General features: G+C 44.8%; 1 protein-coding gene across 3 annotated transcripts in view; it reads right to left on the bottom strand.

Moving 5' to 3' along the window:
* The window catches only part of LOC126162587 (ATP-binding cassette sub-family C member 4-like), a 318,245-nt gene that overhangs the window by 5,472 nt on the left and 293,455 nt on the right, over positions 1–19,318 (bottom strand). For all 3 annotated transcript variants that reach the window (XM_049919187.1, XM_049919189.1, XM_049919188.1), the window contains exons 21-23: positions 18,573–18,700; positions 15,782–16,027; positions 11,429–11,598 (exon numbers count right to left, since the gene is read on the bottom strand). In XM_049919187.1, the coding sequence (XP_049775144.1) occupies positions 11,429–11,598; positions 15,782–16,027; positions 18,573–18,700 (544 nt within the window). The remainder of the gene's footprint in view (positions 1–11,428; positions 11,599–15,781; positions 16,028–18,572; positions 18,701–19,318) is intronic.

The following is a 19,318-nucleotide window of genomic DNA, read 5'->3' as shown; positions in this document are numbered from 1 at the left end:
TGGGTGACCAAACCACTTAAATTGTCCAGAATGTTCTTCAAACCAATCTCGATCAACTGGGACAAGGTGACGTGGCGTATTGTCGTCCTTAAAAATTCCATCGTTGTTTGGGAATATTAAGTCCATGAAAGGTTATAAATGGTCTCCAAGTAGCCGAACATAACCATTTTCAGTCAATAATCGGTTCACTTCGACCAGAGGACCCAGTCCATTCCATGTAAACACAGCCCACACCATTATGAAGCCCCACCAGCCTGCACAGTGCCTTGCTGACAACCTCAGTCGATGGCACAGTGGTGTCTACGACACACTCAAAACCTACCGTTAGCTCTTACCAAATGAAATCGGGACTCGTCTGATCAGACCACGGTTTTCAGTATTTTCGGATCCAACTGAAATGTTCACGAGCCCAGAAGAGGCGCTGCAGGTGACGGTCGTGCTTTTGGCAAAGTCACTCGCGTCCATCGTCTGTTGCCATAGTCAGTTAATTCCAGATTTCGCCGCACTGTCCTAACGGGTATCTCTATCGGACGTCCTACATTGATTTCTGCTGTTATTTCTCGCAGTATTGCTTGCCTATTAGCACTGGAAGCTCTATGTGAACGTGGCTGCTCTCGGTCATTAAGTGAAGGCCATCGGCCACTGCGTTGTCCGTAGTGAGAGGTAATGCCTGAAATTTGGCATCCTCGACACACTCTTGACACTGTGGATCTTGGGAATTACCTAACAATTTCCGAAATGAAATGTCACTTGCGTCTAGATCAAACTACCACTCCTCGTACAAAGTCTGATAATTCCTGTCGTGCGGCCATAATGACGTCGGAAACCTGTTTGCATGAATCACCTGAGTTCAAATGACAGCTCCACCGACGTACTGCCTTTTATACCGTGTGTAATCGATATTACTGCCATCTGTACACGTGCATATCGCTATCCCATGAGTTCTGTCACCTCATCGTATTGAAACAGATCAACGGAAATCACAAGTTACCTTTGGTGATAGCAACAAGCCTCTGGAAGATTAACGAGCTGTTCTACATACTTAGTATGTTTATATGTTTGTGTGCCCGTAACACGTCATGTGACACAAGGCACTGGATGGATCAATTGTTCAGCTGATCTGAATTTAAGACTTCTGCAGATTCCGGAATTTGCAGCGTGATATGGCAATTCTATTAACGTGAGGTGGTGTAGTAAAAGAGCATCTTGTGTAAACCATTTTGTAATTCGTTCACATCATTTGATGACGGCAAATGACAGTATCATCTGCATACAATCTAAGAGGGCTGCTAAGATTGTCTCTTAAGTCTTTTAATAGAGAGCTTCCCGTCAGTTACTGCGAACTGTGACCTTTCTGACAGGAAATCAAGAATTCAGTCACGCAACTGAGACGATATTCCATAAGCATGCAATTTAATTAGAAGCTGCTTGTGAGGTACGGTGTCAAAAACCTTCTGGAAATCTAAAAATATGGGAGCAGTTTGAGTCCCCTGTCGATAGTACTCATTACTTCGTTAAAATAAAGAGCTAGCTGTGTTTCACAAGAGTGGTATTTTCTGAATCCAAGTTGGCTGTTTGTCAATAAATCGTTTTCTTCGAGGTGATTCATAATGTTCGAAAATCCTACTGCAGATTGGCGTTAGTGATATGTGTCTGTGTTTCAGCGGATTACTCCTATTTCCTTTCTTGAGTATTAGTGTGACTTGTGCAACTTTCCAGTTTTTGGCTACGAATCTTTCTACGAGCGAGCGGTTGTATAACACTGCTAAGTATGGAGGTACTGTATCAGCATACGCTGAAAGCAACCTGACTGGTATACAATCTGGACCAAAAGCCTTGCAGTTCTTAATTCGCTACACCGAGGATATGTACTTCTAAATTACTCGTGTTGACAGTTGTCCTTGAGTCGAATTCTGGAATATTTACTTCGTCTTCTTTTGTGAAGGACAACCTTGTTTAGTAACTCTACGTTTGTGGCACTGTCATCAATAACATCACCATCGCTATCACGCAGTGAAGGTATTGATTGCGTCTTGCTACTGGTGTACTTTTCGTAAGACCAGAATCTCTGTGGGTTTTGTGCCAGACATCTAGACAGAGTTTCTATGTGGAAACTATTAAAATCACGTCGCATTGAAGTTCGCACTAAATTTCAAGCTTCTGTACGCACCTAGGCACTTCAGTATGTGTTAATTCTAATATGTTAGCGGACCATGTAAATGCACAGTAACCATAAGTAGGTCGAGCTTCCTTGGTCACATGTCCCGTGTACTATGCATAATACGTGTGAATTGTGATAATAACTTTATAATTAAAATATTAACAAACTCTTCTTTTATATTTCAGTGTCACACCAGATTACATCTTGTTCCAGGGGATTTTATGCCTGATCCTCCATTACAGTAGTTAAGGGGGAGTGCTCCCATCTGCAGCGTCGTACTCTGACTTCATGTTTGCAAGTTTGCATTATCTGTTGTGTACCCTATAGTATAACATGGTGTTATAGGTCGTTTATAAACAAATATGTATTTATGGAAGTGACGCACATTAAATACACTTATGAATTATATCACTTCTGTTTAACACACCCCTGTTGTTACGTTCAGTGCCAAGTGCCCGTCTCGGCACCCATTCTGCAGGTCTTTCTTCGATGAGCTGCTTCTACACTACTTCTGTACACACCACCTGCTTACTATCACTGATACTAAGGTGGTGTAACCGTAAGGCCGATGCCAACGTTATTAAGATATTAGCGTGTCTTCATATTTGAAACCCAGTTACGAGAGGTGATCCTCGAGAGGAATGAAGTAGTTTTAGGGAAGTTGGAGGTGTATTAAGCCGACAGTTTTCGTCAAGTTAGAAGAATTTATGTGCGTACGTGATTCTTTAAAAGTGGTCTGAATTTCTGATAAAAGTTGTTCACTTCGCCTTGTAACACCTCACGTAGTTGAGCGCTAACTATGCACAAACACCCTAATTAAAATTATTAATTCTGTCCTGAGTTCCAAACCACCGTTAAGTTCCATGAAATTTTAATTGATTAATAACCCTATTCCCTATCCTAAAGAAATAACTGCGCAATGTAATTGTAATTATTGAGCTCCAGAACGACCGATCAGATATCACATTTTGCTAAGATATTATTTTCTCTCACAGGGTACACAACGCTAAACATTACGGGTTACAGGGACAGGAGCGGAAAGAACTGCGGAAAGAACTATGGCAGTCAACATGGCACTTAGCATACGTTGCATGAAGTGCTTCGTAACCGATCAAACACCAAATTCAGTTCCATTTGAATTTACGTAAAAGCGATTCTGACATCGTCACTCGCGAGAATTTCGCACTATTCCCAACAACGGAGTTGCATCGTTACGGAGAAACCTAACTCGAAATCGTTACAAAAATAATACTTTATGACGGAGCAGCGACTATTCTCGTCCACGTCCCGGTACGTTCCCTCTAAAACTTAAACCGCCTCGCCTCTACATACGGGGAGGGACAAAACTTGGTAGAGTTGACGAAACGCCAAATGGCTTCTTTTAAAGAGAGCATACGTTTCCTCGAGTCGGAAGACAGTCTCTTCCTAAAATTTTCCATTCCGTCAACGGCTGAAATTTTGAAGACGATGTCCCAACGCTCCGGTTTGAAACGTCCAAGTACAAAGCCCGACGCCTGGGGACGCATGGCTGTGTCAGGCTACACAGAACTGTAACGACTTCATGTCACCGGAGCTGGCTTCGAAAATAACGTTCCCTGGCCGCTACAACAAAGCTAGCTCAAGAGCCTCCACCTGAATTTGCAAACTTGCATGCCTTCATTTTTACGCACACCTTCAATCAAACTGGAAAGGCATCCATGTGCAGGACGAGTGGTAAAAGGCACATTTTGTACTGACTGCCGGTCGTACTTAACGTCAGAATAAAAGCACATACATTAATGTCCCTAGCGTGATCTTTCCCCATGGCACGGAAAATATGAGAATGGAAAATAATGGCAAACGCAAGCACAAAAAAAGATACTCTGCCGAACTTGATAAGACGTAACCACCAAAATTATATGAGAGCTGGAATGACTGACGCCTTTCACCCTTTCACAAGTAAAAGCAGGCTAGCGATGCAGCGACTTGAGATCGACATACTGTGCACAGTAATTATTCCATATTCAAGTGGCGACTAAATCCCAACGAAATCATTACGGTACAGACGGCAGATTAGTGATTAATGATTAATTCCTAAACTTTCACGGGTAACGTTGTTACCAAATTAACCATCCAGGTACGCCTCTAAACTAGTCTCGATCTTCCAGTATCTCTCTCCTACTTCCAAACTATCAGTGACCTAGTCCAGGCAAAGTATTCATCTGCGTCAGTCTGAGAATAGGAGACAGCGTCTTAGAGATTGAAGTCTGTATTGGAGGATGTCCAGTAACTTCTACCGCAGCACAGAAAATATCCTGTGAATCTATTTTCAGTAAACTGCGAAATGACTACAGTTCTTTGCTGCTTTTTCTTTCCCCAAATTCCTCAAGGTATTGCCTTAATGCCTTCATGTTCGTAACTTCTCCTATGTTACAATACTACTCGAAATTCCAACACATGTACTGAGCGTCACTAGCTCCTTTCGTTATTTTTACGTCGGTCCGTGATTCAACCCCCCGGTCACTCAAACACACCCACACCCACACACACACACACACACACACACACACACACACACAAAGTTCCTGCCATCATCAGATTAACTCTTCCTTGATGCCTCTGGATATGTCCTATCAGCAGACACCTTCTTTTAATCGAGTTCTGCTATTAAAATCTTTGGTCTCTCATTCGATTCTGTACCTCTTCTTTCTTTATCATGTCTACCCACTTTTAGCACTTTTCTGTAAACCTGCATCTCAAAAGGTACTGCATTCTTCTGGTATGTACTGTTAATTGTCCATGTTTCAGTTCGATATGAAGGTACACTCCTGACAATGAGACAAGGATATCAGAAGGAGTGCCGTAGGGATGTGTGATACAACCGCTCTTGCTTTTTTTTCACGTAAGCGATCTGACAGATAGGATGAGCAGCACTCTGTGAATGTTTGCTGATGACGGCTTAATACATGGGGAAGTACCGTTGCTGAATGGCTGTGAAAGGATACAAGTCAACTTAGACCGAATTTCTATTTGGTGTAATGAATGGCAACTCTTTCTACACGTGGAAAAGTATAAGTTAATGCAAATGAGTATGAAAAACAATAATGTAATGTTAGGATATATTACTTCTATTGTGCTGCTTGACTCAGCCACGTTGATTGAATGTCTAGGCGTAACGTTACAAAGCGATATAAAGTGGAATAAGCATTTATGGACGTTAGTACAGAAAGCGAATGGTTTACTTCGGTTTATGGGGGCAATTCTGGGAAGGTGTAGCACATGTATAAAGGAGACTGCGTATAAAATATTTGTGCCAACCATTCTTGAGTACGGCTCGAGTGTTTGGGATCCTCACTAGATCGCATTAAAGGAAGACACGAAGTAATTCAGAGGCGTCCTGCTAGATTTGCTAGCGATAGGTTTAGCCAACACGCGAATATTACAGAAATTGTCGGTAAACTCAAATGGAAATCCCTCGAGAGAACTCGACGCTCTTTTCGCGAGGCATTATTGAGAAAACTTAGAGAACCGGCATCTGAGGCTGACTAGAGAATGATTCTACAGTCGCCAATGTACATTTCGCCTAACGACCGCAGAGGTGAGAGATATTAAGGTTCGTATGTAGGCATACAGACAGTCGCTGTTCCCACACTTCATTTGTGAGCGAAACAGGAAAGGGAATAACTAGTAGTGGTACAAGGTACCCTCCGCCACCACTGCATGATACCTTGCGGAGTATATTTGTAGATGCGCATGTAGATTACTTTCAGAAAAGACTTCTTGATGCTTAAATTTACTAGGATTGGATAAAAAGTAGTGGCAACATTGCTGTGACATGAAGGATGTGCATCCAATGACATGCATGCTGTATGTAGGTGATGGCAGAACGTCATTTGAAGTAGTGCAGTGAGCAGCGACGACTGTGTTTGAGTCAGCTGTAGTGTGTAATTTCTGAAAGTTTGGGAGGCCAGTTCAAGTGCCATAACGGTATGTTTAGGAAACACAAAAAACGTGCATGGATCAAGAGTGAAGTGGCACTTGATTTGAGTCCACAACAATGTTTTCAGGGACTACGTCAGACGCATTATGATGCAGCATTGCCGTACTGCACGGGAGTGTGATGGATGAAAGTGTTTCGGGATGGCACGGATACCATTCACGATCGGCCCAGTGAATGGAAACGCCCTGGTTCTCTCCGTGAACAGAACGTGCGCCCTGAACCAGCTGGTACTAAAGTGATGGTTGTTGTTGAAACTTCCTGGCAAATTAAAACTGTGTGCCGGACCGAGACTCGAACTCGGGACCATTGGCTTTCGCGGGCAAGTGCTCTACCAACTAAGCTACCCAAGCACGACTCACGCCCCGTCCTCACGGCTTTACTTGTGCCAGTACCTCGTCTCCTACCTTCCAAACTTTACAGAAGTTCTCCTGCGAACTTCGCAGAACTAGCACTCCTGAAAGAAAGGATATTGCAGAGACATGGCTAAGCCACAGCCTGGAGGATGTTACCAGAATGAGATTTTCACTCTGCAGCGGAGTGTGCGCTGATATGAGACTTCCCGGCAGATTAAAACTGTGTGCCGAACCGAGACTCGAACTCGGGACATTTGCCTTTCGCGTGCAAAGGTTGTCGTTGCTTAGTACACTACTGGCCATTGAAATCGCTACACCAAGAAGAAATGCAGATGATAAACGGGTATTCATTGGACAAACATATTATACTAGAACTGACATGTGATTACATTTTCACGCAATTTGGGTGCATACATACTGAGAAATCAGTACCCAGAACAACCACCTCTGGCCGTTATAGCGGCCTTGATACGCCTGGGCATTGAGTCAAACAGAGCTTGGATGGCGTGTACAGGTACAACTGCCCATGCAGCTTCAACACGATACCACAGTTCATCAAGAGCAGTGGCTGGCGTATTGTGACGAGCCAGTTGCTCGGCCACCATTGACCAGACATTTTCAATGGGTGAGAGATCTGGAGAATGTGCTGGCCAGGGCAGCAGTCGAACACTTTCTGTATCCAGAAAGGCCCGTACGGGACCTGAAGCATACGGTCGTGCATTATCCTGCTGAAATGTAGGGTTTCACAAGGATCGAATGAAGGGTAGAGCCACGGGTCGTAACACATCTGAAATATAACGTCCACTGTTCAAAGTGTCGCCAATGCGAACAAGTGGTGACCGAGACGTGTAACAAATGGCACCCTATAACATCAAAATGGCTCTGAGCACTATGGGACTTAACATCTGTGGTCATCAGTCCCCTAGAACTTAGAACTACTTAAACCTAACGAACCTAAGGACATCACACACATCCATGCCCGAGGCAGGATTCGAACCTGCGATCGTAGCAGTCGCGCGGTTCCGGACTACGCGCCTAGAACCGCTAGACCACTGCGGTCGGCCCCTATAACATCACGCCGGGTGATACGCCAGTATGGCGATGACGAAAACACGCTTCCAATGTGCGTTCACCGCGATGTCGCCAAACACGGATGCGACCATCATGATGCTGTAAACAGACCCTGGATTCAGCCGAAAAAATGACGTTTTGCCGTTCGTGCACCTAGGTTCGTCGTTGAGTACACCAACGCAGGCGCTCCTGTCTGTGATGCAGCTTCAAGGGTAACCACAGCCATGGTCTCTGAGCTGATAGTCCATGCTGCTGCAAACGTCGGCGAACTGTTCGTGCAGATGGTTGTTGTCTTGCAAACGTCCCCATCTGTTGACTCAGGGATCGAGACGTGGCTGCACGATCCGTTACAGCCATGCGGATAAGATGCTTGTCATCTCGACTGTTAGTGATACGAGGCCGTTTGGATCCAGCACGGCGTTCCGTATTACCCTCCTGAACCCAACGATTCCGTATTCTGCTAACAGTCATTGGATCTCGACCAACGCGAGCAGCAATGTAGCGATACGATAAACTGCAATCGCGATAGGCTACAATCCGACCTTTATTAAGTCAGAAACGTGATGGTAGGCATTTCTCCTCCTTACACGAGGCATCACAACAACCTTTCACCAGGCAACGCCGGTCAACTGCTGTTTGTGTATGAGAAATCGGTTGGAAACTTTCCTCATGTCAGTACGGCGTAGGTGTCGCCACCAGCGCCCACCTTGTGTGAATGCTCTGAAAAGCTGATCATTTGCATATCACAACATCTTCTTCCTGTCGGTTAAATTTCGCGTCTGTAGCACGTCATCTCCGTGGTGTAGCAATTTTAATGGCCAGTAGTGTATATGCAGGGGCAGACTACTGAAATTTCTTGCGACATCACCTTCGTCCCGCACTGAGAAGAAAGTGACGGCACCTTCTGGCACTGCGAGCCATCATCCTTCATGATAGTGCAAGATCCCACACAATGAACTCCGTGCAGGAACTCCTGCATACATGGGAGCGGGAGATACTGAACATTACCGTATTCATCCCATAACAGTCCACGCGATTTCGACCTGTTCGCCAAAATGAAAGAATTTCCTCATGGCACATGCTACAGCACAACAGAAGACATCATCCGTGGCACAGGGCGATCCTTGAGAGACATCGACAGAGATGGACAAACTGACGGTGCACGACGCCCTTTATGTGTGTGAGGGAAAGTGATCTAGATGTCGGACGATTGTGCTGAGCGCAGTTAAGACAGTGAACGTCTGTCAATAAAGTCTGATATGACTTATAACATTGTTACCATTACTTTTTAGCCAACCCATGTACATAAGGTATTAATTTTTTTCCTAAAAGCTTTATTAAAGTATTTTTTTCTTAATGACTTTACTTGGTATGGCCAGTCTGCATTTATATCTTCTCTATTGTGACCATCTTCAGTTACTTTGCTGTCCAAACAGTAAAACTCATCTACCGTCTCTAATGTCTAATTTTGAACCTAATGCCCACAGTATCACATCACTGTATTCGACTACATGATGCAAGATATATTAAACTGTAACTAAAATAGATATGAAATATGGGTAATACACAGTCTTTACAAGAACGAATAAAGAACAACAATAATGGAAAATCAAGAGAGCGGTGCTCAAAGTAATAGGGCGTAAAGGAGGAATGTAGTCTTTCTGCTCTACTGTCCAGTCTGTACGTCCTAGAAGTAAGGTACAGGTATTGGATTCAGACTGAATTTGAAAGGACGTCAGTGATAAAATTCGTTGGTGACATTGCTATCCTGACTGAAACTGAGGAAGATTTACAGGATTAATGGAAAACCGCAGAAGTTGCTGTTGAGAAACGAAATGAGTCCACTAGCGGTTTCGGCCGTTTTCAAGTGGTTCTGAAAACTGCGATAAATCTGGCAGATACATAACCATTGCTATATGAAAGCTGAAATTGGTACTGGACTCAGTAAACAGCAACTGGAGCGGTTTCTCATTAATGAAACAAACAGTTGCGGAATCAGGACATGGAGAAACTAAGAATTATAGGACCTCTTGCATCAAATGAACTGTATAATTAGTACAGAATATAAATTGGGGGTAGACTAAAGGAAGACGGAAGTAATGACTAGTAACAGAAATCAGAGTAGGTAAAATTTAACATGATAATTGGAGACCACGAAGTAGACGATATGAGGGAATACAACTACTTTCGAAGTAAAATAATTCACGATGAATGGAGCAAAGAACACATAACATTAGAATAACACAGGCAAAGAGGGTATCCTTCGTTAAAAGAAATCTACTAGTACCAAACATGTATCTTCGTTTGAGAAAGCATTTTCTGAGAATGTACGTCTGCAGTACAGTAGTGAATAGATCAGAATGATGGACTGTGGGAAAACGAGAAAGGAAGAGAAGCGAAGTACTTGAAAAGTGGCATTACAGAAGCCTCCTCACAAAGTGGCCCGATAAGGAATGTGGAGGTTCACGTTTGAATCGGTGACATGAGATAGTGTGTGGAAAACACAAACACTAGAATAACGGACAGGATCATAAAACACGTGTTAAGACATAGGGGTAAACATCTATAATACCGAAACGAATCTTAATGGCAAGAAGTGTGTGAGAATACAGAGACTGATATATATCTAACAAATAATTGAGATCGCTGGCTGTAAGCGCCTCTATGTATACAGAGAAGGTGCAGCATTAGAAAATTGTAGCGAAATGCAGGAAGATCTGCAGCGGATAGGCACTTGGTGCAGGGAGTGGCAACTGACCCTTAACATAGACAAATGTAATGTATTGCGAATACATAGAAATAAGGATCCTTTATTGTATGATTATATGATAGCGGAACAAACACTGGTAGCAGTTACTTCTGTAAAATATCTGGGAGTATGGGTGCGGAACGATTTGAAGTGGAATGATCATATAAAATTAGTTGTTGGTAAGGCGAGTACCAGGTTGAGATTCATTGGGAGAGTCCTTAGAAAATGTAGTCCATCAACAAAGGAGGTGGCTTACAAAACACTCGTTCGACCTATACTTGAGTATTGCTCATCAGTGTGGGATCCGTACCAGGTCGGGTTGACGGAGGAGATAGAGAAGATCCAAAGAAGAGCGGCGCGTTTCGTCACAGGGTTACTTGGTAACCGTGATAGCGTTACGGAGATGTTTAACAAACTCAAGTGGCAGACTCTGCAAGAGAGGCGCTCTGCATCGCGGTGTAGCTTGCTCGTCAGGTTTCGAGAGGGTGCGTTTCTGGATGAGATATCGAATATATTGCTTCCCCCTACTTATACCTCCCGAGGAGATCACGAATGTAAAATTAGAGAGATTAGAGCTCGCACGGAGGCTTTCAGACAGTCGTTCTTCCCGCGAACCATACGCGACTGGAACAGGAAAGGGAGGTAATGACAGTGGCACGTAAAGTGCCCTCCGCCACACACCGTTGGGTGGCTTGAGGAGTATAAATGTAGAATGTAGATGTAGATGTATGAGATGAAGCGGTTAACACAGGAACGAAGTCATAGTGTGGTACATGGAACCAGTCAGAAGACTGATAACGCTAAGAAACAGAAAATTGTGGTCCCATAAGAAGTAACTTCAGCCCATCCGTCTTGCTGGTCTTGTGTGTACATCATCTCAGACAGGGCCTGCCAGAAGCAGCAGTGAGTAACCACCATTACCAAAACCGCAGCTGTAGTCACGCTTTGACGCCAGTAGAGTTTAACCGCAGAAGAGAAACGATGCCTTTACAGGTGAGGGTCCACTATGGAGCCTAAAAGTTGTCATAATACCTGAGAACAAGCTGTTGTAGTATTTTACAATAACGGAAATCTGTTCAGAGAGTTGTTGAGAGGCGGAGGTGCGGGACACTGACTTGTTGTCGACGTTGGCCGTCGCCTCGTCCAGCATGAGGATGCGGTTGTCGCGCAGGATGGCGCGCGCCAGGCACACCAGCTGGCGCTGGCCCACGCTGAAGTTGCTGCCCTGGTCCAGCACGCGCGTCTGCAGACCCAGGCTGTCGTGCAGCGACTCGCGCAGCTCCACCTGAAAAACAACACGGCCTCCTTCAGCTTGTCCTCATTTCTCCTTCACAAGTTTGAACCACACCTGAGTATACTGCCTATTTCTGTTTACTTACAACTGGTGAGTAATTCTGAACATGAGGCAAACTGCCTGTGGAAATCTGAGAGCATGAGAGGCAAATAAGGTTCAGAACATTTACTAACGACTGCTTTCGTCGGAGAACGTGCAGCTCTGACCATGGGCGCCGACAGTTCTACACTACTGGCCATTAAAATTGCTACACCAAGAAGAAATGCAGATGATAAACAGGTATCCATTGGACAAATATATTATACTAGAACTGACATGTGATTAAATTTTCACGCAATTTGGGTGCATACATCCTGAGAAATCAGTACCCAGAACAACCACCTCTGGCAGTAATAACGACCTTGATACACCTGGGCATTGAGTCAAACAGAGCTTGGATAGCGTGTACAGGTACAGCTGCCCATGCAGCTTCAACACGATACCACAGTTCATCAAGAGTAGTGGCTGGCGTGTTGTGACGAGCCAGTTGCTCGGCCACCATTGACCAGACATTTTCAATTGGTGAGAGATCTGGAGAATGTGCTGGCCAGGGCAGCAGTCGAACATTTTCTGTATCCAGAAAGGCCCGTACGGGACCTGAAACATGCGGTCGTGCATTATCCTGCTGAAATGTAGGGTTTCGTAAGGATCGAATGAAGGGTAGAGCCGCGGGTCGTAACACATCTGAAATGTAACGTCCACTGTTCAAAGTGTCGCCAATGGGAACAAGAGGTGACCGAGGCGTGTAACAAATGGCACCCCATACCATCACGCCGGGTGATACCCCAGTATGGCGATGACGAATACACGCTTCCAATGTGCATTCACAGCGATGTCGCCAGGCCATCATGATGCTGTAAACAGAATCTGTATTCATCCGAAAAAATGACGTTTTGCCATTCATGCACCCAGGTTCGTCGTTGAGTACACCATCGCAGGCGCTCCTGTCTGTGATGCAGCGTCGAGGGTAACCGCAGGCATGGTCTCCGACCCCATAGTCCATGCTGTTGCAAACGTCGTCGAACTGTTCGTGCAGATGATTGTTGTCTTGCAAACGTCCCCATCTGTTGACTCAGGGATCGAGACGTGGCTGCACGAGCCGTTACAGCCATGCGGATAAGATGCTTGTCATCTCGTCTGCTATTGATACAAGGCCGTTGCGATCCAGCACGGCGTTCCGTATTACCCTACTGAACCCACCGATTCCGTATTTCGCTAACAGTCATTGGATCTCGACCAACGCGAGCAGCAATGTCGCGATACGATAAACCGCAATCGCGATAGGCTACAATCCGACCTTTATCAAAGGCGAAAACGTGATGGTACTAATTTCTCCTCCTTACACGAGGCATCACAACAACGTTTCACCTGGCAACACCGGTCAACTGTTGTTTGTGTATGAGAAATCGGTTGGAATCTTTCCTCATGTCAGCATGTTGTAGGTGTCGCCACCGGCGCCAACCTTGTGTGAATGCTCTGAAAAGTTAATCATTTGCATATCACAGCATCTTCTTCCTGTCGGTTAAATTTCACGTCTGTAGCACGTCATCTTCGTGGTGTAGCAATTTTAATGGCCAGTAGTGTAACTAGGGACTTTATACGTGAGACGCTTTCGTCTTGAACGGAGACGCACGTTGCTATATCTCCAACTACACTGGGTGACAAAGGTCAAGCCGGCCGCTGTGGCCGAGCGGTTCTAGGCTCTTCAGTCCGGAACCGCGCTGCTGCTACGGTCGCAGGTTAGAATCCTGCCTTGGGCATGGGTGTGTGTGATTTCCTTAGGTTATTTCAGCTTAAGTATTTCTAAGTCTAGGGGACTGGTGACCTCAGATGTTAAGTCCCATAGTGGTCAGAGCCATTTGAACCATTTTGTCAAAGGTCATGGGCTACCTCCTTATAACGAGTGGGACCTCCTTTTGCCCGGCTTTGTGCAGCAGCTCGACGTGGCATGGATTCGACAAGTCGTTGGAAGCCCCTGCTGAAATATTTTGACCCATGCTGCCTGTACAGTCGTCCATAACTGCGTTAAGTGCCGGTGCACGAACTGACCTCTCGATTATATCCCATAAACGTTCGATAGTATTCATGTCGGGCTATGTTGGTGGCCAATAATTCCATCAAATTGTGCAGAATGTTCTTAAAACCAATAGCGAAGAACTTTGGCCCATTGACATGTTTGGGAATTTGAAGCCAATAAGTGGCTGAAAATGGTCTCCAAGTAACCAAACATTACGATTTCAAGTCAATGATCGGTTCAGTTCGACCAGAGGACCCAGTCTATTCCATTTAAACGTAGCCCACACCATTATGGAGCGACCACCAACTTGCACAGTGCCTTGTTGACAACTTGGGTCCATGGCTTTGTGGAGTCTGCGCCACACTCGAACCTTACCATCAGCTCTTACCGACTGAGATCGGATCTCATCTGACCAGGCCACGGTTTTCCAGTCGTCTTGGGTCCAACCGATATGGTCACGAGCCCAGGAGAGACGCTGCAGGAGATGTCGCGCTGTTAGCAAAGGCACTCACGTCGGTCGTCTGCTGCCGTAGCGCATTAACAACAAATTTCGCTAAAGGATACGTTCGTCGTAAGCCCCACATTGATTTCTGCTGTTATTTCACACAGTACTGCTTGCTGTTAGCACTGGCAACTCGACGCAAACGCCGCCGCTCTCGTTCGTCAAGTGAAGACCGTCGGCCACTGCGTTGTCTGTGGTGAGACGTATTGCCTGAGATATGGTATTCTGTTTTAGGAACTGAATTGTAACAGTAAACCAGACCGTATGGCAAAAACACCTGTCTTGTAGCGTTGGCACTGGAATCGGATGAGCATATCCATGGGCCTGCTAATCACTGCACAAAGCGTCGATCTTCTTCAGATCTTCCTGCATTTTGCAAAAGTTTTCCAGCGTTGGTAGTTCTCTGTGTACAACAGCTTTATAGATCTTACAACGTCACACACTAACTCGTTTATATATACTGTGAATAGTGATTGTCCAATAACATCGTCTTTGGGTCATCTGACATATCCGAAGATTCCTCATTGTTAAGAAGGATCCAATTGTTCTATTTGCTAGGAACTCTTAAATCCTATCACAAAGCTAGTCTGATACTCCGTAAGCTTCTCCACTCGTATTTTCTTCACAAGGTGACAGTGCGGAACTGTACCGAACGCTCTCAGATGCTGTAACACGGGGAATATCCGAAGCAAACTCGGTCTATAGTCACGTCGACTACAGGTCGTTCTGCTCACCCACCGTACAGTATTTCGCAGTTGGACGGTATCGTAGCAAACCTCTCTTGACTACTGCACACTAGAAGAAAAAAGAAAAAAACTAGCAGGTAAAATAAAATGGGCAAAATTTAACTGTGACAAAATTTGTCATAAATGGAATAGTGATTTGCTGTCTTCACTGATGACAGTAGGTTATGCTTGTATTCAAGTAACGGTCATGTATGTACACCGCAAATATAGCGACACTTGTCATTCATAGGTCATTCATCCATTATCCTGGAGCTCAGCACCTGAACGAAATGTCTGGGAGACCTTCATCTGAAACTTTTGTTCGCATTTCTATTTTGTAAGTACTGAGAAATGTGTGCCCGCTATATCTGTCACGTTGATAATCTCATGCTGCTATCATTCATTCGACAAGAAAGCGACATCCAGTTTACGCAAAATAATCTGAGACCACGTGGGTTGTTGCAGCGACATGTGCTCTTCGCAGTGTGTAGCACCTGTCCTGTACAGTCTGGTTAAAAGTGGCCAACAGTGAGCTCAAGTGGGAGCAGTAACTGGTACGGACTCTGCAGTCACCCACAGCCTTTCCGCAAGAAACTTGGGAAATTTTACTACAGAGTGCTATTTGCCACTGGCATGGTCATCTGCATGCGGGAATGCAAGTCTGCGCTACCGCCAATGATGATATAATGGGAAATGGTATGACTGTTAGGACACTTTCAGTTAGAAGTATCTGCCTTGGTTTTGATATGATATAAATCCATCCCCCTTTTCAATCTTCAGTTAAACATTACTTGCAGCTGTTGTAGTATTTCTTCGGATAGTGTACAAACAGATGGTAAAAAACGTACCGTTGTTTAGAGAGCAAACTAAGAGTACATGAACATGTGTCACCTCATCAAGAGTCCTCCAGAGGACTTCGTCAGAAAATTCGTCGAAGGGGTCCAGGTTGAAGCGCAGCGTGCCGGCGAACAGCACGGGGTCCTGCGGGATGATGGAGAGGCGAGCTCGCAGGTCCCGCAGGCCGACCTTGGCTGTGTCCAGGCCGTCGATCATCAGCTCGCCCTCCACGAACGCCAGCCTGAAGAGCGCCGAGATCAGCGACGACTTGCCGGCCCCCGTGCGTCCCACCACGCCCACCTGCAAGGCGACACCCCTTATAAAACGGTTATTTTGCTTCGCATGAGTTCTCTGTCTAATTAGTCATAAATAAACATAGGATTCTGTACAAAAACTCGCTTTTCATTGCTTCATGTGCATTTCGAAACACGTCCGTCCATTTTTAGAGGTTGATTTCACTTAAAACTTTTTTTCGCCCTTGTTGTCTACCTTTGCTGCAAAAAATTACTGTTTCACGTTTGTGCTTGTTACTAACACAGCACTTAACCTGTTACAGCTCCACATTTGACCTTGGCCTATAAAACTAAAATTAAACTCTGTCAGAACAGGCGTCGGAAGACCCAAAGGTACCGACCGGCCGCCATGTCATCCTCAGGCGACTGGCGTCATTGGAAGTGGATACGGAGGAGCAAATGGTCAGTATACCCCTCTTCCGGCCATTGTCACTTTTCGTGACCGGAGCCACTTCTTCTCACTCCAGTAGCTACTCAATTTGCCTCACAGTGGGTGATTGCATCCCGCTTGCCAACAGCGCTCGCCAGAATCGGACGGTGACCCATCCAAGTGCTAGCCGAGCCCGACAGCGCTTAACGTCAGTGATCTGACGGGAAACGGTGTAACCACTGTGACAAGGTCGTTGACCAGTAGCAAACTTAAAAAGGGGTATTTACTGTGTGCATCAAACTTGAACGTATACCAAACTGTGCGTCTATGACTGGTCAAATGTTTGTTAACCATGAGTGTCTGCCTCTAAAGGGTGAAACATCCTGACAGATTAATACTGTGTGCTGCAGCGACAGTCGAATCCAGATCAGTGACTTTTTAGAATAATGCTCTTGTAACGCATCATTTCCAGGCCATGGCCGTCAGTTAGTGCTCGTCGCTCTTGTGAGGACTGCCGTTATTCTCCAGCCTGGAGATAAACAACGGGGTTCCCCTAATCCGGCTGAAGTGAGGTGGCTCGGGCAGATCTGCTGATTTTTAAAGGCGCATGTTTCCCACACGGTGGATAGCGTTTGCTAATATCTTTAAGAAACAAATTCCAGAAACTGTCGGCAGGCAGCAGCGAGCGTTAACAGTGGCCAGTCGAGGTGTCTACAAGCTGCTCTGGAGCCTGACTGATCCATAGGACTGTATGTAAAATATTTTGTTGGAGCATTTGGGAGCGGGCAAAGTTGAGTGGTCGATCGGCAGCTCTGGTGGCCGAGTTTTAAGCCCTCTGGGGTGGAGCTGTTGTGGAGGTGTGCTTCGGAAGTCTCTAGTTAGGGATCAGTGAAGTTACTCTCTCTGTGTCGAGAGTATAGGAAGTTTCCGGAAGTGCGTTCCAGTACGCGTGGATGGGAACAGTTTTGCTCAGTTTCTTGTTTTCAAGGTGGGTGTTGCTGTTTAGCGGACTGTTTAAGAAGAGGCTGCTTAACAGAGCGCGGCACAACTAGGTAACTGAAGCTGTTGTCTAGCGAATGAAGTGGAGTTGACGGGGGATTATTAGAAGTTAACACATTGTGTCCTGGTCCAATTGAAATTTAAAGTGTGGACTCCTTGTTTATGTCCTTATCGGCTTTGACTTTAGACTGTGTTGTTTATAGAGCAGATGGTAGAAACAGATTGGTGATAGTGTAGTGACTGACAGTAATGCTCGTTGTACAATTCAGTGGCCAAATTTGGGATATTCTTGAAACTAGTCAGATGGGCATAGGGGATTGATTAGAGATATAATAGACGTGAACATAATAGCCTTGTCTCGTGTGTCAAAGCAATGCTGGTGGCTCCTTATTTAGCTTGTAGTAAATATGCAGCATTGAAGAGAAATTATTCAGGTCCACTTGCAAATATTTCAGAGGAAGTTTATGGAGCACTACGAGGCGTGACTCGCCTCGCGCACTACGAGTTTATAGAGTCTGGCCGATGCTGCGACGGGGACTACGCCAGATGCTTATGGAACCTCCAAGACGAAGCACGAGAGGGAACGTTTCGCTCTTAACATCCGAACTAACCTGGCACAGCTTACAGACTAACTGAAAACTTCATTTTTGCTGTAATCCTCCCCATCTTTTCAAATTTCGCAGAGCTTCTTCAGGAAGTCTGTGAAGCATGAAAAGTAAGACAGATTTTGGGATACAATTCTAATATAGCTTTGAAGTGGGTCTGGAGTGTGCCTGGATACTTCAGCCGATAAGAGAATACCAAAGGTATAGATTGTAATTCCATTTTGGTGCTTAGTTTTAATCTGTCTTGAAGTTTCATTGGGGTGCACTTTCCGCTTAAGTGTGGAAGTTTCAGTTTGTGCGCCAGTAATAACGAAATGCTTCCCTAGTAAAGACGCACGAAAATCCAGCAGGAATATTTGGTTTTAAGAGTACCTACACCTAGCACTTGAAGAAACACCCACATCGTTCGAAATACATTGCATAGCAATGAAAATGGTTTTTGTGACTGAAGATGCTATCTATTTATCACTGAAAGAGTAGAAACTGGAACAGCTCTAAAAAGTTCTGGTACTGATAAAGTGAAATGATTTATACACGTCTACTTCTGTTACCGTTGGTCAAATAGGTAACTGACTCACCTTCTCCTTGGGTTTAATTCTCAGATTCAAGTCTACAATGACGTAGTCAGACTGAGGCCCGTATTTCATGTAGACGTGTCGGAAATCTATTTCTCCTTCTGATGGCCACTCTTTAGGTGTTTTCTTGTCTGAAATCAAAAAAATATGTAACTATATTAGCAATATGAAACAATAAGTTCTTACAGTATGATTATCTGTATGTTGAAATGCGTCATCTCTAATTTCTTCCTCTTAGAGATTTCAAATTGTTTTAAAATCTTATATGGACGAAAACAAAGCCTTTCGTGACGGCACTGATGTATAGAATATTCTTGGACTTCTTGCTGCGTAAATTCAGCATAGAACCTCAAGTTTTCGACGATTATCTCCATCGTCTTTGTCAACAGCAAAAAAAAAAAAAAAAAAAAAAAGGTTCAAATGGCTCTGAGCACTATGGGACTTAACATCTGTGGTCATCAGTCCCCTAGAACTTAGAACTACTTAAACCTAACTTAAGGACAATCTCCTTTATCTTCTTAGGAGGTAGGAAAAAAGATCTTATACCTCGTCTTACCAGGACTCTGCATATTGTGCTGGCCGTAGCACCGTAGAAAGGGAGGAATTCAATGGGCAGCTCATGACGTGAATGTTCAACATATTCATGTTTCCTCTTCTTAGAGAATGCTGACTTCGTACCACGTGAACCATAACCGTACTTTCGGAACATGTACGTCATTTCAGAATCTAGGTGGTCCTTGTCAGAAAGG

The sequence above is a fragment of the Schistocerca cancellata genome, chromosome 2, assembly GCF_023864275.1.
Source record: "Schistocerca cancellata isolate TAMUIC-IGC-003103 chromosome 2, iqSchCanc2.1, whole genome shotgun sequence".
Classification (NCBI taxonomy): Eukaryota; Metazoa; Arthropoda; class Insecta; order Orthoptera; family Acrididae; genus Schistocerca; species Schistocerca cancellata.
Note: the sequence above shows the minus strand (reverse complement) of the source record. Positions and strands in the feature narration are given on the sequence as shown.